General features: G+C 45.6%; 1 protein-coding gene across 7 annotated transcripts in view; it reads left to right on the forward strand.

Annotated features, from left to right (window-relative positions):
- EXOC3L2 (exocyst complex component 3 like 2) overlaps positions 1–4,387 on the forward strand; it is a 543,403-nt gene extending 539,016 nt beyond the window's left edge. For all 7 annotated transcript variants that reach the window (XM_069644667.1, XM_069644660.1, XM_069644663.1 and 4 more), the window contains one exon: positions 1,776–4,387. In XM_069644667.1, the coding sequence (XP_069500768.1) occupies positions 1,776–2,076 (301 nt within the window). In that variant the 3' untranslated portion in view covers positions 2,077–4,387. The remainder of the gene's footprint in view (positions 1–1,775) is intronic.
- The last annotated feature ends 22,817 nt before the right edge of the window (positions 4,388–27,204 follow it).

Raw genomic sequence — 27,204 nt, forward strand, 5'->3', positions numbered from 1 at the left:
GTGGTTGAGTATACCGTCCATGGCCAGTTGATCTTATGGATGACTTCCACCCCAATTTTTCCTGTGTGGTCAGTATGTTGGAGATTGTAGCCGTGGGTTGAAGGACATTGAAGATGTTGGGGAGAATGTTGTAAAGCACTTTTTGTTAATGAAAAGGCTGTCAAGATCAATGTTGGTTATGAGGTCAGCGATGTCGGTGGTTTGTGTGACCGCTGATCAAACACCCAAAAACTACTAGTGGTATGTGAATGGGGCTTAGGTCACATGACCTAGATCCACTTGCACAAGCTCACCAACAGCAAAAGAAAAGAGTATGTAAGTCTGGGTAAGTAGGAAAAAAAGAGCTTAAACCAACCCAGCAAAGAGTATCAGTGAGTGACAGGTGGGTAGGGCTTAGGTCACGTGACCTAGAACCACTTTCTCCAGCTCATGGCATGACACAATGACCTACCATATCATGGCATGGGGTATGGTGATATATCACGACTTAGTGACCACAACCTCTCATACTATGATGTATATTCCCTTATTGACACTCCCTGGTTTCACAATCTGAGTACAGTCTCTGTTAGACCAACCCAGCACACTTCAGGTTTGACAGCCACAGACAGTACTCTCCCAATGTAAAAAGCCAAGTATAGTGACAGTTTGCTCAGTCGCATTATAATGGCACTTTGCAATCCAACTCTTCAGCTCCTTTGCAAAATGCCAGTTTGACAATCCCAGTGTACTCCCTATTTGTCCACCCAATGTCTTCCCCGATTGCCTAACCCAGAACATTTCAAATTAGAACCCCATTTTATAAATTATAATTCTAGTGTACCCTTTGCCCCTTCTACAAAATCCAAATATACTCCCAGATTGGCAACCCAAGTATACTCGCAGTATTACACAGTGTAAAAAACATTGAGGACTTTTATAAAGCTGAAACCCAAAATGATCACTACTGGAAAGTATGTTAACATTTTATGGATCCTATGTATTTACTTTGGCAATATATGTCCAACCTAACCTGTCATGCCAATAGCGTACCTTGTATTGTATTGAACCCCTATGCCCCTCTCACCATAAAGGAAAGAGGTGAGATGAGGTTCAGGACTCATCACATTGGCATTGCACCTACCTGGGGAAAAAGAATATCCATGGCAAATAGCTTTTCTGCTGGGGCTTACAAATGTGCTCAGCCCTACTGTACCTAGGAACTCATTTAGGATTAAATGGAATGCGGAAAAAATATACACAGTATTACTGCAACTTTACAGCTTTTCATTGTTACTAAATATAGGCTGAAAAGTGGTGATGTGTATGGAACAGCAGTGACTACATAAAAAAAAAGCATATTCGTCCTAACTAGAATTGAGAACTTAGCTGCAACTACATATACTTTGGCTCTGTTAAAGCTTATATACTGCTCTCTTCCTAGCCGCCAATGCACAATAGGGTAAAAATCCATTCCTTGGATTTCTGCTGCCCTGGTCAGTAGGAGGTATAGTACCGTAGTCGAAAAGAGTTCATCCCACGTTTATATCAGTGGCAGGCTTTGGGCTTACAGTGGGAATCCATGAGGGGAAAAAAAGATAGCTCTTGCTTTAGATTCCAGAGATATCCAGCAGTAAGGCTTAGTTGTTGCCTTTCTAAATGTTTAAAGGTATTTAGAGAAATATTTTGAAATAAAAGGGGTAGGTATTGGAGAATGTGCCTTTATTCCTCAAGATATGTATTAGTATTAACTGATAATGTATTAATTATTGGTTAACACTCTGTTTTTATTACAGGAAGCGTCATGTGTCAGCCATTTTGGATGTGCGAGGCACCTGGAATCAAGCTGTACGCCAGGAGATCCTGACTATTGTGAGGGACTTGGAGAACAGTGACAGCATGGTCAAGCTTCCACGGAGCCAAGCCTTTTTCTCAGAGATAGTCGTCACCAAGGAGGCCCGCTGCGTCCATGTCAGCTTGAATCGTGCCTCCCGCCTTAGCATCACCTTCTTGTCCAGGCTGCGCCCTGGGCACCAGCTTCCTGTAGATACCCGGCAGCGAAGGAAACTCCGGGATCAAGCAGAGTCGCAGGTGTAGGTTGGCTCAATCTCCCTGGCACAGTATCCTAGGGGAATGGAGGAAAATTTTTCACAAAATAGCAAATTGGCTGATAGCCTTAATACTTCCAAACCTACCACGATATATAATCTCCGATCAAAAAAATAAGAGATTTGTGAATTGTTTTCAAAGGATGAGTAAATAATCATTGAGTTTTGAGGGCACACTTCATTGTCTTAATCATTGACATTTGCAAGGACCTGAAACTAGCAGCGTAAAGTTTCCTTCGGGGAAGTTGAAAACTGCGTAAAAGCTGCACCAAACTGCACACAGCAGCGAACATTAAGGAACCTGTGTTGTGGATAATTGACATTTTATTCCAGTTTCTCCAGTTCTACCAACGACGGGAAAATGTTCTTCAGAATTTCTTCAGTGACAGACATTTGTCCTTTGATTTTGTGTATATATTTGATGTCATGACCTGCACACGTCGTGGAGCTGTTGAAAGAAAGTGTGGGCCTGTCTGACATTAGAAACAGCCATTGACAAGGGCTTTCATTGGAGCGAAGAAACATTTCAAAATAGTGTTGGCACTAAGGTTCATTGCATCATGAAAATACAATATCAGTTTTCTCCGCTAATAAGTAATGGGGCATGGAGCTCCCCGAGTACACTTCCATCAAGAGAAGGTAACTGCTGTCTGCATCAGGCGCTTCCTGCAGAGGGACAGAACGTCATGCAGGAGGGAGTGTCTCCAGCAGGCAGCTCGTTCTTGTTGCAGTGCTTCCCTCAGGGATAGATTGTTCTGCGCATGAAATAAAACATCCCATAATAAGAAGGGGCCACCTGCAGGAAGCAGGCGTCTTCTGCATGAAAACAATTGCATTCAACTGGAAGCAGTTTGCTCAATATTCTTCTTGGGGTGGGGGTCTCCCTTGCAGTAAGGGGTTCTTCGTCTCAGTGGAGGAGGACATTCATCTCAAAACTGTAAAAGGTTTCTATCTACTAATAGAGGTAGTGCATTTCCTTGCTTAAGGGCCGGATGCAACTCCATGCTGGTTAGTGTAAGGGTCTCCTTGTACCGTTGAGTTCCAGTGGTCAGATGCAGCAGTGATGACAGGCCCATCTACCCCTTCGGTAAAAATGTGGTCTCAAAGCTCCTTTTCCCCCAGACACATGCACCTCACCCACTCAAGCCCTTTTCTTTTCCACACCCCCTATACCCTCCATGTTCTGTATTGAAATCTTGGTGATCCAATGCAAACACCCGAAGACTCCCTGATTAGTGTTCTTGACTCCTGTGCTCGAGCTCACCCTTTCCATCCTCCGCACCCCATATTCCCTCTCCAATCACCTGCTTTGCCCTTTCAAACACTGGCCACAAACAGGGGCCAACACATTCCAACAATTAAACACATATTGCCAGTGTTAAGCCAATCTCGAAGTACTGGTTCCTGCAAGGGTTGCCAGCACTACCTGCCCAGTGTCAGGGGTTAATGGAGGAGATGATGGTGACTTTCCCTCATTCCTATACTCCCCGCACACCTCGAGGGCTACAGGGGGTCATCTCTTGGTCTAACTGGGTGGGCATCCTGCCTGCTGCCAGAAATAGTGCCACGCATCCTTCAGGAAATGTTCCCAGTTTGCTGCTAGATGTTATTGTAGTGGTCTCTCAAAGGAAGCCGTGAATGCAGAGTGCCATCTACAGTACTTTTATAGGGTCTTATTCTAATGATTGAAATAGGACCCCACTGGCTTTTTTTTATCAAAGAGATAATGCCCATAAAATATTTGCTGTTGAATATTCTTGAGCCATGTGTGGCAAAACTGGAAAGTTAAAAGTGATCTGGAATATAATATGCTAATCCACGGTGACCATCATGTGGTGTTGGTAATGATCAAACCTCAGAAGCTCTCTTCCCCCATTTGTAACCTACATCCAAACCTACACTTATACATTTCAGGAGCAGAGCAAATCTCTGCTGGTTGTGCCCAAAGACATTGAGCAATGTCATTATGGCATGATCATGGAACCAACTCGCTTCCAGCAAAACGATTCTGCCGTTAATTCCTGCTCGCCTCACACTTGTCAGTTCAGATGCATCTTTTCCTGAGCAGAGGCCAGGGCGGGACCCTGCCACCTCTGGCTCAAAGCTGGCGTGCCATCATAAGTGATGGATCAATGGCAATGGGGCAAACCATCACTGGGGGATACAAGTCTGAAGGCCTCCCCCGCCTCCACACTCGTTATGATTGCATCGTTAGCCACAGTAACCAGAACCCATATGTGTGTGTGTAAAGGTGATGTATATGTTTAATGGTGTCATGTTAATTAAAGGTGTTAATTTAACATGTGTTCTTGCATTCACATGTGCTCATTCCTAAATTCTCTTTTCACCCCTTCCCTGGTTGTGGTTGGGAATATCTATGGATAGGTGGCATGCAGATTGGAAACCTTTACGATGGACCACAGATACCATTTGTCCCTGTGCTGGCCTCATGTCAATGAACTGTGCTCATTTTGGTGTTTTGAATGGAGAAGGAGTACAAGGATACTGGCTATGATGTGCTATTCCTTTGGGATTATTTTCTCCTGCTCATTGGTGCTTATTGGCTGATGAAAATTGAATTGACTGTATGGTATTGGTGTGCTATAACCATGTAGGTAGTAAGCAGTACAGAGATAGGTAAAATACTACAGGAGAGACATGTATATACCAAAGGTCCTATGCACACACCTTCTGAGAAGGATAAGAATAGTCTACAGTCAGTCTATGGATTTTTCCTTAAAATGTAGACTGGATCGCCGTCCATCTCTGCAGAAAACAATGGAGGTCACAGTTGACTGGTAATACAATGCATTTGACAAGTTCTGAGAAAGGTGGCAGCTACAGGTTGGTATAAAGAATGTACCACTTGAGGGTGGAACTTCAATGGTTTGGTTTGTAAGTTTGGATGTTTGGCCCGCTTCAATTTTGTTCTAGCTATAATGATGCACACCCTTTCTTTGCCAACATGGGATAATGGTCAGTACCATCCAAGGAGGATAGCGGTTGGTGTATTGACAAAGAAGATTAGCCTGGCTTACCCCAAAGTGTGTTTGCATAACCCAGTTTTGGCACTTTTCCTAACCGGCTGAATTCTTGAATTGCTAGACTCAAGTACGTTTCGTCTTCCTGGCGGCCGCCATCTCGTTATAGGCAGATGCTGAAGAGCAGAGCTCAGGTGCCAAGATGGTGAGGGAGAGAAAAAGAGAAATTGTTTCTTACAAGCACACTTTTATTTAACTAAGGGGAGGGGTGAGCAACAGCAGCAGTACTAAGTATTCCGTACAGCCAGGTATTTGGTAACACCAACCACACAGCACCTATTTGTGATAAATATATTCTCCCTCCATCTCCTCCAGGACATCACAAAGTACATGATTTTCAGAGTTCTCGTCTGTGATGATTGGAGCGTTTGTTCAATGTTTCTCGGGTCTTGCTGCTGAAGATGGAGAATTCTTAACAGATCCTCGGCCATGGCGCACTATGCCCACTTAGTAAACCATAGCTTCAGAGTCGACGTTTGAGTCAACATCCAGGATACAGTTATTCTACTTGTATGCCAAGCTGCCCCATGTTTCGTGTGACATCCTGAGACAGTTCTGACTTTTCACTTTGTGTGGTGGGACCTGTAGTTTTGTTTTCCCCAGTATGGGTTTACAAGTCCTATCACACACAGTGAAAAGTCAAGATTTCATCAAGGTGTCAGGCACTACATGGAGCCACTTGAAAGCTGTGGTATTTGTTATTTTGTATTCCTCAAACCTTAAATGCAGCTTTTATTTTACAAGTAGGTCGGTAAGACCATATACATATATTGTACCCCAGCCTCTCATTAGCACTGTAGATTCAAGATTTCAGACGTGCTCGCCTAAAGCCTATGTTTGTCGAAATGTGAAACAATACGAATTTTGATATGATTCTGCTGTATCAATGTACTTACGGAAGTAGATAGCATCCTCTTTATAGTGGCACGCAATACCCAGTGCTTTAAGTGGGCTGGGGACAGCCTGGGCCGACCCCCTGCTGCCTCCAAAAAGTGAGGCTGAGCCGGGGCCCTGCCAGGGCCCCCCTGGTCCCACCACGCCACGGCGAGTAATTATCGTGCCTCGCCCATAGCCGCAACGGGAAATGAGCCTGCCACCATGATTGAGTCAGTCAGGCTGAGGCAGCTGTGACTGACAGAATTGCCAGCCAGCCACAGTGTTATTGCACGACGGTGTGGCTGGCTGACACCAATGTCAGTCACAGCTGCCTGCAGGAAACACACTGCAGCGTCTCCAAACTGTAACTTACAGTCCCTTTGATGGTTGTGGGCAGAATCATGCCCGCACCCCCTGCCCAGGTTACCGAGGCATCTTTGACCCTCGACGAACCTTGGGGCTGTGCACTGCAGATTCGAGAACCGAGCCCACAATTGAACAGACCCAGTTTATTTATTTATTTATGCGTTGTTTGTCAGATACCTGTATTGGTGTGTTACCACCATGTAGGCAGTTGTGTCCGAAAGCAGTACAGAAATAGGTAAAATACTACAGGTGAGACATTTATATACCAAAGAACCCATGCACACACCTGCTGAGAAAGATAAGAATGGTCTTCAGTCAGTATATGGATGTTTCCTTTACCTGTATCTGGCAAACAATGCACAAATAAATAAATAAACCGTGTCGTGGTCTGTTCCCGCTCTGTGCATAACGTGGTTAATTTATTTATTCATGCATTGTTTGTTGGATACACGTATCCAACAAGCAATACAAAAATAAATAAATACACCAGGTCTGTTCAAGGAAGAAACCAAAGGTGCGAGAACAAAGAAAGGAACAAGGGGATAGCGGTGAAGTAAGGTGAGGGGGTGGGTGTGAAAAGAAGTAGAGTAACCAGTGAGACTGAATGGAAAAGTAGGAGAGGACCAGAGAGTGAGAAAGAGAAGTGGTGAAAAGAAGTGATGCAAAGATAAAAGAGGAAATTAAACAGGGAAGGAGAGAAAAGAGCTGATTGATGAAAAAGAGAGATAAATAGGGAAAACTGTGGTATGCAGAGAAAAAAGAGGAGAGGGAGGAAATCCAGAAAAGCATAAGAAAAACAGAGAAGATAGAGAGGAAGAAAGGCTAGCAAGAGGCATGAAGCAACAAAGAAAATGAAGGAGCAAAGAGAGGGGAAAAGAACGAGAGGAACTACGGAGTGAGAGAAAGTTTGGAGCATGTAAAATACTTGAGAGAAAGGGGCACAGGAATTACTAACGAAGTAGAAGAGCAGATTAATGATGAAAGGTGAGAGTGTAGAGGGGAGAAGCAAAGTAAGGAGAAAAGCGCGAGGGGATGGGATGTTGTAAGAAGAGGAAAAAAGGAGAGCTACTCAAATGAAATAGAGAAAAGGAAGCGTGGGAAAGAAAATGAGGGGAGGAAAGCTAAGGACACAACAAAGTCGAAGGTGGCACATTAGGGTGAAAAATATGCAAACGAATGAAAAGGAAAGAAACACAAGAAAGTGACAGAAAACAATGTTACGGAAGAAACAACGAGAGGAATTAGGCAAGAGAAAAGGAGGAGAGGAAAGTCAAAGGTTAGAATGGAGAAGAGGGGTGAAGGAATGAGAGCAGAGGAGGAGAGGAAAGAAAATATGGGTGCGAATAGAGAAAAAGGGTAAGAGAAGGAGGAGAGGAGCGATGGAAGGAGAGAAAATAAAGGGGTGAGAGTGGTGAAGAGGGGTGGAGGTTGAAAGAGATGAGAAAAGGAAAGACAGGGGTCAGAATAAGAGAAGGATGAGAGGAGCCATGGAAGAAGGGGAAAGACAGGTGAGAATGCCAAAGAGGGGTGAAGGAATCAAAGTGGAGGAGGAGAGATGGAAGAAGAGGAAAGAAAGAATGAGAGAAATGAGTAAGAGAAACGAGGAAAGGAAAGAGGATGAGAATGAAGCAGAGCAGTGAAGCAACAAGAGCAAGAAAAGAGAGGAAAGGCAAGAAGAAAGGGATGACCGGGGGCCTGGAGAAGAGCTAACTGACAAAACTCTCATCATAAAACACTTCTTGAAATAATGCAAAATGACTTAACAGCAGTCTGACCTCATACACGCATAGACAGACTCATCGCACAGGCACTCAACAACTAAATGCCTGTTTCTTTTTGGTTTTCCTTGAATCTTGATTGTCCCTGGAACCTTCTTAGTGTTTAGATAGGCAGCAGTGTTTGGTCCCACACATTTCCTCTACAGCCGAACATCTAAAAATGTGCCACCTTTTCATTCCTCTGCCGATGGGCACAGCATTCATGACACAGAGCAACACCCAGGCAGGGGGATTGCTTGCAACACAGTGAGAGTTGTGTTACACAGCATAACCATCCTCAGTCACCAAGCCCGTGCTGCCACTCCCATGGCCCCTGGCTCCACCTCCACTGTGGTCCTTTGATACAGTAAGTGAGGCCCACTTCCAAGGTTCTACGAGGTTGCTCTTGCTGGACTACCTGAACAGCTACTTCAAAGAATTTTAGGAGGTGTTTGCAGGTGTATCCGACAAACAATGCATAAATAAATAAACCTGGTCATGCGCTGAGCAGGAACAGTTCTTGGGTCACAAGGCCTCACACCTGGTTTATTTATTTATTCATTGTGGGCTAGGTGCACAGGCTGATTTAACTATTTAGTTTGTACCAAGCAGCGTGTGTTGTGATGTGCACTTAGTTATATAGTCCAGACCATTTTTACATGTTTGTCTTTAGGCCACTCCCATCAAGTCTTAAGCCATGTCCATCATGCAAGCCACACCTCTAAATTAGAGCCCCCCCTCAATGTCTTACCCCACTTAAAGCACTGTTAATACCTCTGAGGCTCTAGCTATAACACAATACATCTAACACTTTCTTTTGAAAGTGTTAAAACTAAATTCGATCCCTCTTAATGCGACAGTAGGAAATCTAAAACTCCCAAGATCCCTCAGTAGTCACAATCATGGCTAGGGTTGATGGGAGTTGTAGGCCAAAACATCTGGCAAACTACTGGTTGCCCTACAATTGCTGAGTGGAAGAAACAAAAGAACATTTGCCAATTAAAAGACCAATGTAATAATGTCACTTAGACAGAGTGTGATTCCCACATCCCACTCGGAGCCCACTCAAATCAAACAACTCTTCGAAGTGAATGCAAAGTAGATTTGTGCAATGTTAAATATTTAAAACTTTTTAAGGAGATTCTTTTTTTCGCATTGCGACATAATTTGGGGATAAAAATCAGCAGTGTACGGAAAACATGTAAAACGGAGATGTTGATGTCGCTCTTAAATACAATTCAGGGAAAATAATGTTAAGGAAACATTTCTAGACTTTGTAAAAACATGAACTGAGACTTTGTCTCAACGTATTAATAACAACCATACTAGGCTGCAACAAATGTGCTCACAGCAATGGCCACTGGTCGATGCCAACATCATTAACTCGCTGAAATGAAATCGTTCACAGAAGAATTGAACAATAGTAGGAAACCCTGACATTTCTTTGCTCAGAATATACGTTTTTCTGGCAGCATGGCGAGCTATTTTAACACTGATGTTATGAAGGATACTTCCTAATGTAAATGAGCAGAAACATGAGCGAACTTCTTGTATTTGATGAAAGATAAGCAATCAATTACAGTCAGAGCGGCACCGGGACCCCTCGCAATCTGGGATAGTCGGCCTACTAGGGCATAGCCAGAGCCATACCTTGGCCAGGGGTGCTGAAAAGAGGTTGGAGGGGTCCCTCTTCCTGACTCCCCAGCAGGTGTGACGTGTTTGTTGATTAATACAACTGTCTGTGTCCTGTTGCCTGGTATCATGGGTCCTGGCCATGCCTGCCTCTCTAATGTTTTAGATGGTCCCACATAACCATGGGATCAGAGCAGCCCAGTATCCTGACACTAGACCCAAACACTACACCTACCAGAATGCACCACATTCATTCAGAGGCATAACCCAGGAGAGCAGAGCAGTTGATTGCCCCTCCTGGCTGCTCATTGGTACCCAGTGTGCCCCCCATGCTTCCTGCAGGGCTGGTGCTCAGACCGGCCTGGTACTGACGTGTTCAGTGCAGTGTGCCATAGCATACATTTTTTTTTAAATCAAGGCTGGTGTTTGATTGGTGCACTGGTATGTCCAGTGGAGCACGCCACACACAGGGTTGCTTGACAACCATGAGCATGCCTAGTGCCGGCGCACCCTGAGGATTCATTTACTTCTAGGGTATGCCGGCACTGCGCAACTCAGCTCATCCAGTGTGCTGTCTGGTTGTGCCTGCACCCCCCCCCCCCTGAATAGAAGACCTAAGGGGGGAGGAGGGAGAGGGAGAGGGAGAGGGAGAGGGAGAGGGAGAGGGAGAGGGAGAGAGAGAGAGAGAGAGAGAGAGAGAGAGAGAGAGAGAGAGAGAGAGAGAGAGAGAGAGAGAGAGAGAGAGAGAGAGAGAGAGAGAGAGAGAGAGAGAGAGAGAGAGAGAGAGAGAGAGAGAGAGAGAGAGAGAGAGAAAAGAGAGAGAGAGAGAGAGAGAGAGGTGTTTTGTGATGTGCGTGTGTGAGAGAGAAATCCCTTGCAGGGACTACTGGCATAGAAAGATACAGCAGCTTCATGTGATTAAAAGTGACAATTAATGGCATAGATAGGTTGTGCGGCACCGCCTATTTATGCCATTAATGACCACGTTAAATCACATGCATGATGCTACTGCCACAGCATATCTATGCCAGTAATGTTCACTTTAAATTACATGCTTGAAGCTCCTGCCACAACCTGTCTATGCCAGTAATGTTCCCTTTACATTACATGCTTGAAGCTCCTTCCACAACTTATCTATGCCAGTAATGGCTAATTTGTATCGTTTAAAGTAGAGTGACCATTACTGACGTAGAAAGGCTGTGCATGATTCGTAAGCAGCTGGAAAGAAGAACCCTCAAATGGGAAAGGACTACAAGTGTCACAATGCACCTGGGTCCAACTGCCAAACCCCTGCCCAGAGCTGAAAGAGAGAAATGCATGCCCTGATGTAAGTGGATTTTCCCCACCAATTAAAGAGCCAAATGGTAGAATCAACACGTGCCCAAGGGTCCCCTGACTTGCTACAACGGAACAATGGAACAGTGGCGGTGGAACTAAAACCAGCAGGGCGGTAACACGCAAAAGGGGAGAGCGTAAGGAACAATTGTCATCAATGTTATATAGACTGTAACGTGCATGAAACAGGAAGAAGAGAAGGAGAACAAAGCGCAAATGATACTAGCAACAGCATGACTGGGTGGAGAAAATGGAAGCTGAAAGGGGGTGGCGCTAAAGACTCTTATGAAACGTTCCAGGGAAAGTTCCAGAAATAGGTGATCAGAGTGTCCAATAAGAGCCCAAAATGGAAGCTGAAAGGGGGCGTGCTAAAGCCCCTTATGAAATCTTCCAGGGAAAGTTCCAGAAATAGATGACCAGAGTGTCCAATGAGAACCTTGGGAAGCTTCAGACAGGAAGAGCAGAGCTATAAAAGCCCACGTGAGTCACGATTCCAAGGAAGTTGTTTGGATCCGGTTGGAGGAAGTGTAGGAGAACAAAGAGAATAAAGAGGAGTGCAAAGCAGGTGGAGGAGAAGTTTAAGGAGAGTGCTGCCCAGGGTCGGACTCGGCCATAAAATTGTCTCGGGCATCAATGAAAAAGTGGCACAAATTTGCAAAAGGCTATTCATTCCTTTTGTGACACTGTTTGAATAGAGCCCAAGGGGGAGTTTTTTTGATAAAATGTGATGCAAATTGTGCATTTTAAAGAATATTTATTCAGCAACACTGGTCAAAACTACTAGCCGCATAGTGAAGTCACTTATCAAACTGGCCCACATTGGCCAGAAAAGTAGCCCACTTTGACCAAAAAATTGGCCCACACCGGCGTTTTGCATTTTTGATTCGCCCATGGGCCTATTGCCCTATAGGCCAGTCCGAGCCTGGTGCTGCCGTGTTTGGAGAGAGTGAAGGTGATATGTTGGGATTAAGAGAGTGGTAACAATTTCGTATGAATGAGAGAGTGATTGGGGGTATTTTTGGAGGTAGAGCAGGTGTGTGATGAGAACAGGAGTAAGAGAGTGAGTGGAGGATCGAGAGAAAGAAAAAGAGGAAGATGGGAGAATAGTGAGATTGAGGAAGAGCGAAGGAAGGAAAAATAGTGAAGAGGTGAGAAAGGAGGAGGAAGAGGAGGATGGGGAAAAGTGAGGAGGAGTGCAAGGAAGAGTATATCGAGGAGGGGAGAACAGTGATGCAGAGTTAGAGAGGTGAGAAGTGGGACGATTAGGAAGAGTGGGAGGAGTAGTAAGAGAATATAGGAGTGGGAGAAGGAGTAGGAAGACAAGTGTGAGAAGACTGGGGGAATGGTGAGAGGTAAGACAGGATTAAGAGGACAAGGGTAGAGTTTGAATCACCATGTGATGGACCATCTCTGTTAGTTAGAAATTCCTTTTTGGGAAGGCCAAAGCCGTTAGGTCTCCTTGAGGGTAGGGAAAGATTAGACAGTAGGGCAACCTTTTCTGTAGTGAAGTAAGCAGCAAACAACTAGCTGGTTAAAAGTAGACCTTGGTTAGGAAGGTGGGAGTCCCTATGGACGAGGGATCGAATTAGTGAAACACTCCTAGACCTAGTGCTCCACCCTTGTGTACAAGCAACAATACAAATTATAAAATTACTATCCTGGTCTGAGAGAGTTACTGATGACTTGTCACACAGTTTTCAAGTGTTAATTAGAAAATGGCTTTTTATGGGTGCATTAGTTATCAATTAATTTTGGGAACAAGGATGGCCTTCAGCTCTATGTCACATCTGAGGAGGTTGTCCATGGACAGAGTGACCTTGTTGTAACAAATGTAGATTTTGTCTGCATTTTCTGAAAGCATTATTTATTAACTAGGAGAATTATAGAAGTTACTATATTTCTAATAGAGCTGGACAATGGTATCTTCATCTTACCAGGCATTGGGCCTTATTATGAGTTGCCAGTGATGGAAATATGTTGATAAGATGGCAGTAACACATTTCCCCCACTTTACAGCCAGTTATCACACCACTGAATTCTGCCACTACCGTCATCTTTAAATTCAAGATTCCTGGGTCTAACGAATTGGATGGGAAAGAAAAAGCAGGAAGCAAAATGAGTGGGCACCACTGGAAACTTGAGAGATAAACTGGTGCAAACCAAACCTACACCGAAGGGACCCACAACTCAACGCACTGGAACATTTCCTTGCCTCCATTGTGTTAATTGTAACTTTGTTATTAAGGGCAACACCATTAATCATCCCAGAACAGGGGAAAAGATTTTGCTTAAGACTTTTGGTACTTGTGACAGTAGCAATATCATTTATGGTATTAAATGCCCATGTGGTAAATTCTATGTCGGACAGTCGACAAGAACAGCTAAAATAAGATGGGGTGAACATCGGTCTTATATCCGAAATGCAAATATCAACTCAGCTGTGGCACGACATTGGGTGGCCAATGGACATAATGTGACACAGATAAGATTTGTGATTCTGGAGGTACTAACCAAAAACAGCCCTCATGAAGATTTATGCCAACGCCTGAATCGCAGAGAGACCTTCTGGATGGACAATCTTGGCAGTTTAGTACCTAATGGACAAGGACAAGGAGATTAATTATCACTGTTTTCTTTAATTGCATATTACTCTCTCTGTTTGGACTAAGTTGTTTGAATTTAGATTCAGGCACAAGTGGAACCATGACTCAAATGATATGATTGTGGATGTTAACTTGAAATCGGTGTGGTACACTCTGATATTATATTTACAGGTGGCTATGCAACACACAATGTATTTCTGTTTCAAGTGCTGCATTTCCTGGACCTCCGTCCAGGACCCAAGGTGCCGCCCTTTCGGACGACACCATTGGCAGCATTGATGTATACCTGTGATTGATGAAAATGTTTGAAATTGTTATTATCTAACTATGAATCTCAATCCACGTCATTGGTGTTGTTTTGGCAATTTACTCTGATCGTATTGCCAATGGTTCGTTTTGAGGATTTCTTCACTTTCTATGATTTTTTTAGTTCTGTAAATTTGTATTTTTTAAATGACTAGTTTTCCTATTATGAGCCTGTTAGGTCCTATAAATATTTATTTCAACCCTACTCAAGCCCACTGGCTTGATTGCAGCCTCGACACATAGCGCGAGCCCTTCTAGAGGGGCCGCGATCACGTGTCGTATATTACATCGTTGCTTAGCAACGCTCCAATGCGGCAAGGTCAGTCTGCTATCGGCAGACCCAGAGAGAACTGTTCCGCTCCGTTCCCCGTGAGGGTAAGCTTTACATACACGTTCTGCTAGCAATGATGTGTTTAACAACGCTTTTAACCAGGAACGCTTCTTGAAAGAAACTAACACAACTTCCTGCTTACAGATACCGCTCTTCAGTGACACGTACTTCACTGATTTCGGTGGGGCAGTTCGTTTATTTGACTATGACAGCTCTAATTCAATTTGCTACGTTTGACTTACCATTCTCAGGTAATTGACTATTTCCTTTATATATAGCTACATTAAGTTAGCGCTTACCTTAAACACTGATTGGTTTTCCTTTTTCTTTTTGTTTTCTTTGATTCGGTGTACCTTCTGCTTCTGCAAACACTACTTATTGGTATGTGCTTTACTTCATATTTTTCGTATTATATGTGAAATTTGGATTTTGCACTGTTTGTTTTAATTGTGTGAATGTACATATAATGTTTATGTTCTTCAGACTTGCCCTGATGAAGGAATATCTATTCCGAAATGCATTGGCATAACTTAGTCTGATTATTGAGTTATTTGTGGCAAACTCTTCCTCACTAAAACGTCATTAGTGACAACCTTCTACTTTTTCATAAAATTATGGTTTGACAGATAAAATGATCGTTGAAACACAACAGCATTTTTTGAGTTTTTTTTAACATTACCTTTAAGGTTGATACTGAGTGCCTATAGAATCTGAAATTAATTATAACCTACATTGGGATTTCAGAGAGCGGCTGTATGACTGGGTATTTCACATGGTCTCTTGCTTCAGTTCTAACGAATTGGATCTCTTGTCAGGTTTAGCAAGACAGGCTTCTTCCAAAACAGTGAAACTGTGGATTATGAAGTACATATATAATCTTTCAGTGTGGGTGGAAATATATGCCTGACTGATATAAATGCAGCAGTGGGGCCTTTGCTCTCTGGTATAATGCCTGTGATAGTGCCGGAATGCATACCTCTGAAAAGGGGCATGTGTGTACCTGCTCCTTTTAAAGTGCATCTTGAATTCTGATTGCTTAGATCTGGGCTCCTACCCTGACTGCTCCTAAACTCCTGGATGTACCATTAAATGGGTCTTGCTATTTCAAAAACGTTTACAATGGGTAGAGCAAAGAATACGGAACAATTTTGTATCCTTGGTTGACTTCAGTAACACTTGCTAAAGTAGAATGAACTGATGCCTGTCAGCATCAATCTCACAAAATGGCTGCCTCTAGCATGAAAAGCAGTCGTTATGACAGCTTAAATTGAATATTTGGCATGATGACGCATAAGGCAAAATCTGTTGACATCAGAGTGCCCGTGCCCACAACAAATGTGAATGCAGGAGCCAGTTAATGCAGTGGGCTCTGGTGAACCTGTACCACACTACTGTATTTCCAGCAAGAGCAGAATTTGCAACAGCGCCTGGCACTTCCCTAAACGCTGGTCTTCGAAGCAAGACCACACAGAGCAACAGAACTTCGAATCTCGGATCCGATGGATTGCAACAGAAATTTGAATCCCGGATCCGCGCTTAGAAACCGAACTCAGGTATGTTATTAGGCGTGTTATAAAAAAACAATAAAATAAATACAATAAGTGGAGACGGGACCTACATATTTGGTAGAATTGGACATCCCAAAAAATGCAAATCATGTACTTTACTATATAGCCCTCTTCTATTTGAATTGTGCCCAATATATTTATGACAGATATTTATTATTTTCTGACTTATGTCGTGGGTCGGAAATCTGTAACCATTCCTATGTCTGCGGTGGGGTGTGGGGTGGGGAAGGGGCGAGATCAGCCTTGCAGAAACACATTAAATGGCACAGAATCCTATATGAATTACACCATGCGAGAGCACGGAAATCCCTCTTCCTTCAAATGTAATTACCGTATCTGCAAGCAGTACACAAAGTTTACTGTCTGACTTAGTGTTACTCCCCATTCTGAAGTCCCTTAGGACTTTGTTGGGGATTGGCAGTATTGTCGCATGCAGTAATTTCGCCAACGCCACTGCCACCACTACTGCCTTTTATGGAGGTAATATCTTGACTCAAAGACCGTCAATTTTTACTAAATATGGGTTGCCAAACACATGATTATGAGCTAAATAGGGGCATAGTGAAGTGGGATTGGACACAGCTTGCCATCATGTTTGAGATACATCATTCTTCAGGGCTGTGGTGAGCGGACAGCGTGCAGTTTGCATGTTTTAGTTCTCATTGCGCAGGTGGCACAGGGTACACACATCTACCCCTGTCTTTCAGTCCATTACATGTCATCTGTATTCCACATGTGTAGTTTCTCAAAAAACAAAATGATAATCCCAATGGGTGTTTATTTTATTGAACATTTGTAAGGCACTTTATACAACAGAATTGTGTTTCAAAGCGCCACAATGCTAAATGAGAAGGGAACAGGGGAAATAAAATTGGCAAAAACAGTAATATACAGTTGTGGTCCTACTAGGCCTTGTGACATTTGGCCGTGCAAGTGCATTGAGGGGAAGTGCTGGCGATGGGGATGGAAGGAGGCGCAGAAGAGTGGGCAAGTGCTGGAGGAGGGCCGGGAGGGAAGTGCTAAGGGGAGCCATGGAGGAAAACCTCAGGCTAAATGCTGGTGCAGGCGACTCTCAAGGTGGGATGTGGAGCCACCAAGCAGGGTCCCTTAGGGCAGTGCAGTGGGGGGAGGGGTGCTGGTATTGACTAGGGGGCAAGGGTCTGCGATCCCGTGAGATTCATGAGGTTCAGGCCAACGGTCACAGCAGCAGTGGGGTGATTAGCAGGGAAGGGAAAGAGGTAGAGAAGAGCTGAGCTTTGAGCAGTTTCCGGAACTTAAGGAGGTCTGGCAGAAGTCTGAGAGGGGCAGCGAGGCTGTTCCAAAGGGAGGCACCAGCCGAGGCGAGAGACCTGGCCCCACTCTCTGCTCTGAGAAGCATTTGACAGTCAGGAAGTTGGAATTAGAGGAGCGTAGGGTTCTGGCGGGGGAGTATTTAGGGAGGGAAAGTTGGAGATAGTATGGTCACCCGACCCAAAATGCCTTGTGGATGGTGCAGAGAGTCTTGAATTTGTTCCTTGGGGCCACAGGGAACCAGTGGAGAGATACGGCCCGGGCTGGAGTCTTGCAGCCGTATCCTGGATTAGCTGGAGCAGGTGAAGGGGGGAAAGAGGGAGGTTGGGGAAAAGGCTGCTGCAGTAGACCAGCCTGGAGAGGACCAGAGCTCTGGACACATTGAGCTTCTGGGGGAAGGTGAGAAAAGGAAGAATGCCTCTAAGGAGGTGGAGCTGGAAGTGGGACTTCTCGGTAAGGTCCATGATGTGAGAGGTAATGGAGAGGGCGGAGTTGTGGATGACCCAGAGGTTTTTGGCCTCACAAGGTGGTGGGGGTAGAGGTCCCAAAGAGGGTTGCCGGATGATAGGAGGAAAAAAAGGGCACAGGTGTCCCGATGAGGAGGATCGCTGTCTTACTGGCATTGAGACAGAGATCATTCGCTGAATACCATGCCTGAATGGCAGACAGACAGTCAGGGATGAGAGAGGAGGAAGAGGGGTAAGTAGAGGGAAGTTTGAAGGAAAGCTGTGTGTCAACGGCATAACACTGGAAATGAGGAGAAAAGGAGGAGATCAGGTGAGCAAGAGGGGCACAATAGATATTGAAGAGCCATGGTGATAGGATAGAACCCTAGAGGACGTCACAGGTAGAGAAGGTGGAGGAGAAAGGGCCCAGTTGCAGCTGGAAGGGCGGTTAGTGAGGTAAGAGGTCAGCCAATCCAGTGCCCGGTCATTGATGCTGAGGGTGTCACAGAGTCATTTTATGAGGATGGAATGATTGACCATGTCAAAGGCAGAGGAGAGATCAAGGAGAATGAGAACAGCGGGAGAGTTGGAGTCGAGATTTGTGAGCATGGGTTTGTGGGTGTTCAGGAGAGCAGTTTCCATGCATCTGTATTCCCGGAATCCAGATTGATGGTCATGAAGGCAACTTACAAGAGCAGTTTGGAGGGTCAGCTGTGGGAGGACCAAAATTTCTAAGAGTTTACCCAGGACGGGGGTAGTAGAGATAGGGCGATAGCTAGCCGGGTAGGATGGGTCAGCAGACAGCAGAGGGGGTGCACAATGGAGTGCTTGTTGGATAGAGGGAAAGAGCCAGTGGCAGCCGAGTGGTTACAGAAGTCCGCAAGAGTCAGGGCTACAGAGGAGATGTTGTCTTTAATGGATCTGGAGAAGTAGGGGAGCACCTTTTTGGAGTAAGCCTTCATAGAGCGGTCCACTTTAGAGACCACATCCAGTGGAATGGGCAGGAGGGAGGAAAGTGAGCGGGGTGCGTAGAGGGGGGGGGCCAAGGGAGGCACAGGAGCAGGCGAGGGAGAAGAGATGGGGGGTGGAGGAGAGTGAGGACTGGATGTCCTGAGTTATTGATGTGAAGTGGGAAGGCAAGCAGTGCAGAGAGTGCAGTGGTGGGGAAGGGGATGAAGGTGAGGCAAAAGCAGCAACTGACACTTGCTTCATCAGTGAAATGACGGCAAAGGGGACTGGCAGTGCAGGGGGTGGCTCGGATAGAGGGCCAAGGGGGACCAGGTGGGAGGAAAGGAGAGAGTGGTCAGACCAGTAGAGGGGGGAGGTGACTGGATTAGAGATAGGGATGTCACCAGAGATGTGGCCAGCAGAGTGGGTCGGGCCGTAAGGAAGAATAGTGAGAGAGAGGGAGTCACAGAGGACCCAGAACTGAGAGGTGGATGATTCAAGAGAATCGAGGTGGATGTTGAAGTCACCAAAGGGGGGGAGATTGGAAGAAGAGATTTCAAGAGATGAGACAAGGTTGGCCCATTCAGAGAGGAAGAGGAAGATATGGCCAGGGGGTCTGTAGATAGTTGCGAGGGTGAGAGAGAGAGTAAGCGAGACCCCAAGCCTGCAGAAGAGGCATTCAAAAGGGGAGCAGTATTGAATAGGAATGATGGAAGCAGGGCCCCACTCTGGGAGGATAAGGGCCACTCCATCTCCAGGCCTGTTGGGTCTGGGTTTGGAGAGGATTTTGTATCCCTCAGGAAGGATAGTGTCAAGAGCAGTGGCAGAGCTGGCATTGAACCACGTCTCGGTAAGAGTGAGGACGTCCATGTCAAACTCTACGAGAAGGAGACAGATGTCAGAGGAGTGTTTGACAGCAGAGCAAGCATTACGAGTAGCTAAGTGAAGCTGGTTACCACCTTTGAAGGTTCTCCGAGGGAGTGTACAGGGGCATGGTACTACCATCAGTGGTGGTGGAGAAGTGAGGGGAGAGGAGGCAGGGGTGGCAGGAGAAGGGAGGAAGTTTATGAGAGCAGGCAGGCGCCGGTAGAGAAGGAGAAGAGTAGGTTGAGAACCTTGGGCCATGATAGTGCCATTGTGATAGACATTAATGATACATCAATAGGATGAGGAGTATGCAAGGAGTACTTCACACCCAGTGCCACCATTAATGGGTGAGAAGGAGAAAGGAGAAAGAGTGGAGACCAGATGGGGGGTCCAAAGTTCAGGAGAGGGGACAGTGAAGAGTATGGGCCTCATCACGACTTGGGCGGTAACGTTAACGCTATTAGCGCGGGGGCTATTAGCGCGACCACCATAGCCCCCGGCGCTAATAGCGCGGGATCATGAGTTGGGCGGACTTGGAAGTCCCCATTCCCCATTGAGCCCATTCGGGAATGCCCCATTCCCCATTGGGCTCAATGGGGAAATTTCGCGCTCTTACCGCCGGCGGATTTCCCGCCGGCTGTAATAGCGCGAATTTTCAGCGGATTTCCCCCCAGCTCAGAGCTGGGGAGAAATCCGCCGAAGTCATGCTTTGGCGGACCCTTAAATCTGGCGGTATTAGCGGTACCGCCGGATTTAAGGGTTACCGCCAAAGTCGTGATGAGGCACTATGAGCCTCATTACGACCCAGGCGGTAAGTTACCGCCTGGGTCGTACCTTTACCACCATGGCGTAAAACTACGTTTACGCCATGGTGGTTGGCGGACTTACCGCCCCATTCCGAGGTGAGTGGGGCGGTAAGTCCCCATTAACCCATTTACCCTTTCCCATTCCCATTTTTGCCCCACAGGGCATAATGGGAGTGGGGAAGGCGTTAATTGCGCCACCGTAAATTACGGTGGCGTAATTAACAAAAAGGTCCCTTAGCGCCATGGATTTTAACACCTGCTAAAAGCAGGTGTTAAAACCTTCATGGCGCTAAGGGACCTCGGAATCAGGCGGTAAGGGTCGGCGCTGTTTACGCCGCCGTAAACCCCTTACCGCCTGGGTCCTAATGAGGCCCAATGTCTGTAATACTCTGTGTGGAAGTGGCATTGACATGAGTGTCAGCAATAGGTAGGCCTTGATTAGAGTCCAGGAGAGCGTCTTTCAGGTTTTTCTTCCAGACTTCGTGAGAGAGATAGGATGAGTGATAGAGTAGCAGTTAGACAAGAGAGATGGAGAGTGCCATGGGAGTAGAGAGGGAGAGAGAGATAAGAAGGGGAGCTACTCCATGCATGGGAATTCAACAAGTGACCTAGCAGCCAGTCAGGCACAGAGCAGGTGTGCAAAGGAAGACAATCAGTGCACAGGATAAAAAGCCCACATAGGTTCCAAATTGCCAAAAAGCACTAATACAGTACAACATGGAGGATGCAGTGATTTTAAAGGCACACCTAGATTCGAAGATGCCAAAGCGCACAACATACAGCAAAGAATCGAGGATAGAGATATTAAAAGTGCTTCCAAAGAGGAAATATGGGTATGGCACTAGCAGGCAGCAGAAACCAGGCTATGTGTGAAATTTAAGGCAGATACACATATCAAGTGGGAAGAAGATAGTAGTTAGGCTGTAAAGCATGGGAGGCAGGATTCAGCAGGCAACCAGGTAGGGGGTTGTGACCCAGGAGCAGGTGATCCAGGGGTGCTTACCGGTACCATGTAGTAGCATGTTTTTCATGGCCCCGGAATGCAAGGGCACGTAGGTTTGTTCATTGTGCAGCATGGGCCATGGAAAAGTTGCAGGAACGGCGGCATGGAGGGGGCCTTTGTGAGAGCCTTTGTGTAAGACCGGCCCATGCCTTCCGGCTCCCTACAGCCTATAGGAGCAGGGATTGGCCAATGGGAGCATCAGCAGGGCGGGCAGTGGAGGCACATCGTTGCAGGACATGGCGGCGGCCATGTTTCAATGTTTACGGGTAAAAGAAGTTTCCAGCCCTCAGGGGATACTGGAGCTTCTCAGAACAATGATCCTCCCTCGGCTCATAGAGGAAAGCACTGTGGACGGTTTTAGCAGCCCAGCTGCAAATGCTCGTGGCAATCTGAGCGAACGTGCTCTGGATGAAAAAGTGAGCACTAAGCACATTGATAAATGTAGCTTAAGGAGGGCATTGTACCTTGAAGTTGTAGAATGTTGCCATGTTGTTTTCTTGCCAGAAGAGATGCCTATGACCATTAGCAGAGAGCAGAGAGGTTATGATTATTACAGCGCATTCCATGATTATAAAGTATGCACATTAAACAAAATAATGATATGCATTAATTGAGCTTTACAGACCTAGCCATAGAGCTTTATGGGGCCTAAAGATGTAGTTAAGGGTCTGAACACAGCAGGGGTATTTCATGAGGTCGTCAGGCCCATAACTTGAGGTACGGCCCTAGGGCATAGCCTTTAAAACTGTTATGTCCCACATCTGTGGGGTGAGGTGGGGTGGGCAAAAAATGCAATCTGTCTAGAGTGGTTTCTGGAAATTGGCTACTTCCCAAAAACAGCGTACAAATGTAATGTGGAGGGAGGGGCAGGGCTGAGAAAAGAGCTGGGCCATGTCTACTGGATGTTAATGTTAATGTGGTTCCTCGGTTGGCGGTGTGGCTTGTATGTTTTGGTTGGCTGGCCTCCTTTGTATGATTCAATGGACGCCACTGATTTTATTTTGGAAGTGGTCTTCAAGGTCATTGCATAGTTTCCATGAGGGTACCGGAGTGTTGCTGCATCCCGGTGGGTTCCCCATTTCTTTTATGATGTTGAACAATTATTTTTGGTTGTTGGTGGCTTTGGTGATTCGGTTGTCGTAGTATTTCTTTTTGGCCTTTTGAATTTCCGTTTTGTAAGATCGGATTTGTCATTGATATTGTGATTTATTTTGCCTGCTCATATTTTTTTCTCCATTTTAGTTCTAGCTTCTTGGTGTTCCTTTTTATGGCACTGAGGCAGGGAGTAAATCATTTTGCCATTGCTCTCTTTCGTGATGGGGTGCAAGGTTTTTCCTGGGAGATGCTGTCGATTGTTTCTGTGATCCATGTATGAAATTGCTCTGTTTTTCCATCAAGTTCGTCGTCGTCCAGGTTAGTAGTTGATGGTTTTGTAGTTGCTCTATTAAGTTGCTACTTTTGATGATCTTTTAGTTTCTTTTCATGATAGTCAGATTTGTTTTGCTCTATTAAGTTGCTACCTTTAATGGTCTTTCAGTTTCTTTTCATGATAGTCAGATTTTGTTTGGGCTGCCTAGCTGCTTTAGTTGGTAGCATGATCACAAATGGAATGATGAGGTGGTCGCTCTAGAGTATCTGTATTGGTGGTGCAGTGTGATAAGGTTTTTTTTGGCCAAGATTGAGTCAAGCGTATGTACGACTGAGTGTGTTGCTCCTTTAAACATCTGGCATAGTTTCATTGTCTTGAGTTGCTCGATCATCGATTTTTGTTAGTTTGCATTCTCTTCTTCAAACCAAATGTTGAAATCCCTGAGGATTATTAGGTGTTAATTTTTGATGGCTAGGTTGGTGATGGCTTCTATGAAGGTGTCAACGAATGTTGCGTCGTATATCGGTGGCCTGTAAATCAGTATGAATTTAAGGTTTGATTTGGGGTTAACTGTCAAGTGGAGGACTAGGGATTCAGAGTTTTTGATGTTTAGTGGTTCGTCTGTTTTTATTTCAGGTGTTCCTTGTATGCTATTGCAAGTCCTCCTCCTCTTTTTCCTTTACTGTTTACCTGTGAACCCTTGAAGTTATCAGGTAGGCAGCTGTAGAGTGTGATTTTGTAGTTGTTGTCTAATCATGTTCCTGTGATGAATAGGATGGCATTACCAACGTTGTTGGACAACAATCTTACATTGATTAAGAAGCAGTGGATTTCTTTGGCATGGCCTAGTTGAGTTTTTAATAACGGCTTTGTCTTGTGATTGTCGCATTGATCTGTTTCCTTGTTGCTCTCAGGGTGTGATGTTTGTTCAGTGGGGTTTTTCTCGTCAAGTAGGTCTGCTAGGTTACAGATTGGATTCCTGGTTTCTTCCGGTGCCTCTTCTATATTTTGTTGTAGTGGTTGGAGGTGTCCCCGTGTTTTTGTGATATATGGAGTGAGGGCGTCAATTTAGTTTATTCCTTCTGAGTGTTTCTGTTCTTTTTCTGACTGGTTCTGGTATGTTATTGCTATGTCTAGCTTCATTGGTGGCATTGAGTTGTTCCGGTAGGAGGTCAGTTGCGAGGTAGAGTGTTAGGTATAGAGACTTTTCTCTTCTCAAGACGTTTGTTCTGTTGCCCACTGTGTTTGTGTGGGGGGCGTTCCACAGTCATGACTATCTCTAATGGATGAGAGAAGTGGTGTGATTCCATTTGGCTTATTCTTTCTCCTGTTTTTCTTTTGCATCGTCCTGTTATGTATTGTGGCATATTAGTCTTTAGGGGTGAGTTGGTTTAGAAGTTTGTTTGAGTTTAGGTCACAGGGGCCATAGCCCACATGCACCACCTTGCAGAATTGGGATTGTGATGTCTTGACTTCCTTGCGTTTGTGATTTTGGTATAATGGTGTGATCTGGCCAGTCTTGTGGCTTGATATGTGGAGTGGTTCTCAGATCGAGGTCGGCAGGCTGGCGGAGAAAGCGTGACTGGGAGGTCCTTACTCTATAGCTCGACCTACAGCTAGATTGTCTTGGGGAAGGGGCAAGGGGGGAGGTCCCAGGCTTGATACAATTCTACGATTATTGTAGGGGCATCAGGCAGTCTCGTTAGAGTTGTGACTGAGGTGTTACCATGTCGTTAGGCAGTATCCTTGTGTCCCACTTTCCATATACGATGGATCACAGTGGAGAGGGGACCGAGTTTCCAGGCATAGCAGTGAGAGTGATTCACTCGGAGATTGGCTAGTTGGGCGGTTTAGTCGAGACTGAGATACCCCTATGTTTGTCTTCTCTGGTTAGAGGTTAGTGGGCCTGATGTCCGAATTCAGCAGTTATGGAGACACAACTAAATATGAATTTCCCGGATAGTGGGGAAAAAGGATTATGTTTCAAGGTATAGTAGTCAATGAAAACACAACGAGATTTGAGTTTTCTGGATACTGGGAAAAATGCCAGGGTTTCAAAGTATAGTAGTCAATGAAAAATACACCTAGATTTGAGTTTCCTGGATTGTGGGAGAAAGGCCTAGGTTTCAAAGTATAGCAGTCTATGAAAACACAACTAGATTAGAGTTTCCTGGATAGTGGGAGAAAGGCCTAGCTTTCAAAGTATAGCACTCAATGAAAAGCGGAGGGTAGTCGGTAAAGCAATCAGTTTTTACTGTTCAAGGTAATTTGGTTTCAGCACCAAGGAAGCAAGGGGTCGTACATGTCACTAAGGGCCTTCGGAGAACGACCAGGGGGACAGAACCACATTGTACCTGGTGCTTGAGATGATCTTGATGCTCAACAGCATCAAGTCAGTTCCACAATGCTTTGCAGCTCCTGCAACAGGGTTCAAGGTCGGAGACAGCTGCAGATATCAGGCAACATGTGTTCATGAGAGGAGGACTGTGTCCCCCGAGAGTACACTTGACTATGTGTTTGTTGTGCAGTGAGCATAGGAAAATGTGTGTGGATTAGCCCCACACATTTTCCGGAGGTTGCTCTCCAACATTTCATTTCATATAATTACAAAATTTCAAAAAGGACAAAGCAAGTGCACACCCCCTTTGCGAATGGTCGAATTTCTCACAGTGTCCTCTGCCTTTGGAAGCAACTTTCCACACAAATGGAGCAGGGGGGCACCAGGCCCCATAAATCAGGGGGCGGGCTGGAAGGTGGGAGGTAGAAGAGGCAACCAGGAAACGGCTTGCAGGAGGGATCGAGGAGGCTGCTATGTGCAAATAATTGTTTTAAACAAATGCACTGCACAAAATGACTACAGAACACTTACCAGGGTCAGATGGCTACTTGAGGCAGCCGCAGGTGGAAATGTGCACCGGGTCCTCAGCCCTGGAAGCAACTTCCCACATGAATGGAGCAGGAGGGCACCAGGCCCCATCATGGGACAGGGCCAGGCTGGGAGACTGAAGGTGGGAGAGGCAACCAGGAAACTGCTTGCTGGAGGGTTCGAGGAGGCTGCTGTGGGCAAACAATTTTTTGCTACAAATGTACGGGCCAATATGGCCACAGAACACTTCCCTGGGCAGATGGCTACTCGAGGAGGCCCCAAATGGAAATGAGTGCCGGGTCCTCATCCTGGGAAGCAACTTTTCACATGAGGTTCAGGGAATACATCCAGTCCCTTGCACACACAGACCAGGCGATGCGCGCGGGAGTAATCATCTTGAAGCGTCCCAGCGGTAAAGAAAGATTTAGAAATGACAGGACCAGGACAGCCCTCATGTTTGTGCAAGGTAATGGAATGGTGGGCAGAGGGCTCATGGGGGAGAGGCTGGGTCGCATCGGCCAGGTGCTGCGCGTTGAATATTGCAGCCAGCAAGGTTAAGGAGCAGTAGGGACTGGGGAGGATTTCTGGTGCCTGGACTGCACCTATCAGGTCCTGCCCCAGCAAGGACGAGAGCATCAGTCCTTGCTGGGGCAGCAAGGACTGATGCTCATAGAAGCAAGGACTGCTCCTATGATGATAGGGAGCACAGTGCTGAGACCCCTGCCAGCAGCGCTGAGATCCCTGCCAGCTGTGCATACTCACTGGGGGGAGCGACGAGGCATTCCTTTATTGGCAAATGTATGAGCCATTCAGGATCTCTGACTGATTCCAGCTTGTATGGCCTGGAAATTGGCCAACGGGAGAGTACCATGTCACTCCCTCAGGATATAATAAAGAGAAATGCATAATAAATCATTCCAGTGATGATGAGTATTTTAGGTATAGAACCTCTCATAGAAGTATTGAATTTATTGATTTGAGTCAAAGCAGACCCTAAGAGTATCTGTTTCTGTAAGGAGAATGATCTATGTAGAAAAGTACAAAGAAGAAAGAGGAAATTACACAGATGTTAAGTGACACCCCCTCATGTGTCTCGAAGGTCATTTTTAATAACACAATCCTATTGAATTTGGTCATGAGTGACATTGTGTGGGTACACTTTCAGGCTGCATCCCAGATCCATTTGGTTGAAGTGATGTTGATTAAATGTGCCCACTTTTGAGGGAGAGGAGCAGCTTTCCTACTTTTTTACTATCATTCTGAAGTTTCAAAGAGGCATGCTGGGCTGTATTTCAGTTATTGGGATTTATTTCAGGGCACTCCTTCATTTTTCATGGTCTCCAGGTGCTGTGGCAGATATAATGGAGTGTGAGTAGGTTAGGTTAGTGGATAGCGAGAAAAAGGCAAGATAGAGTGCTGTTGTATTGATGTGTGCAGACTGGGAGAACCCTGAGATCTACATGCAGTCTGTTGCCAGATGTCATGTGTCGAAAGCATTTGTGCCAATGTCCTTGCGTGCCTGTGGTGCTAGGATACATTAGCCAGGACTGTTGTCACGGATTATTACACAGGCACACGCACATCGGGGATCTCCTTCCCCTAAAAATGAATGTGGCGCACAATAAAACGCTTTAACTTATATACTTCAGGTCCTTTTTTGATAAAGCCTCCAACCTGTCTCGCACACAACTTCCACAAACACCCATT

The sequence above is a fragment of the Ambystoma mexicanum genome, chromosome 2p, assembly GCF_040938575.1.
Source record: "Ambystoma mexicanum isolate Mex_15411 chromosome 2p, UKY_AmexF1_1, whole genome shotgun sequence".
Lineage (NCBI taxonomy): Eukaryota > Metazoa > Chordata > Amphibia > Caudata > Ambystomatidae > Ambystoma > Ambystoma mexicanum.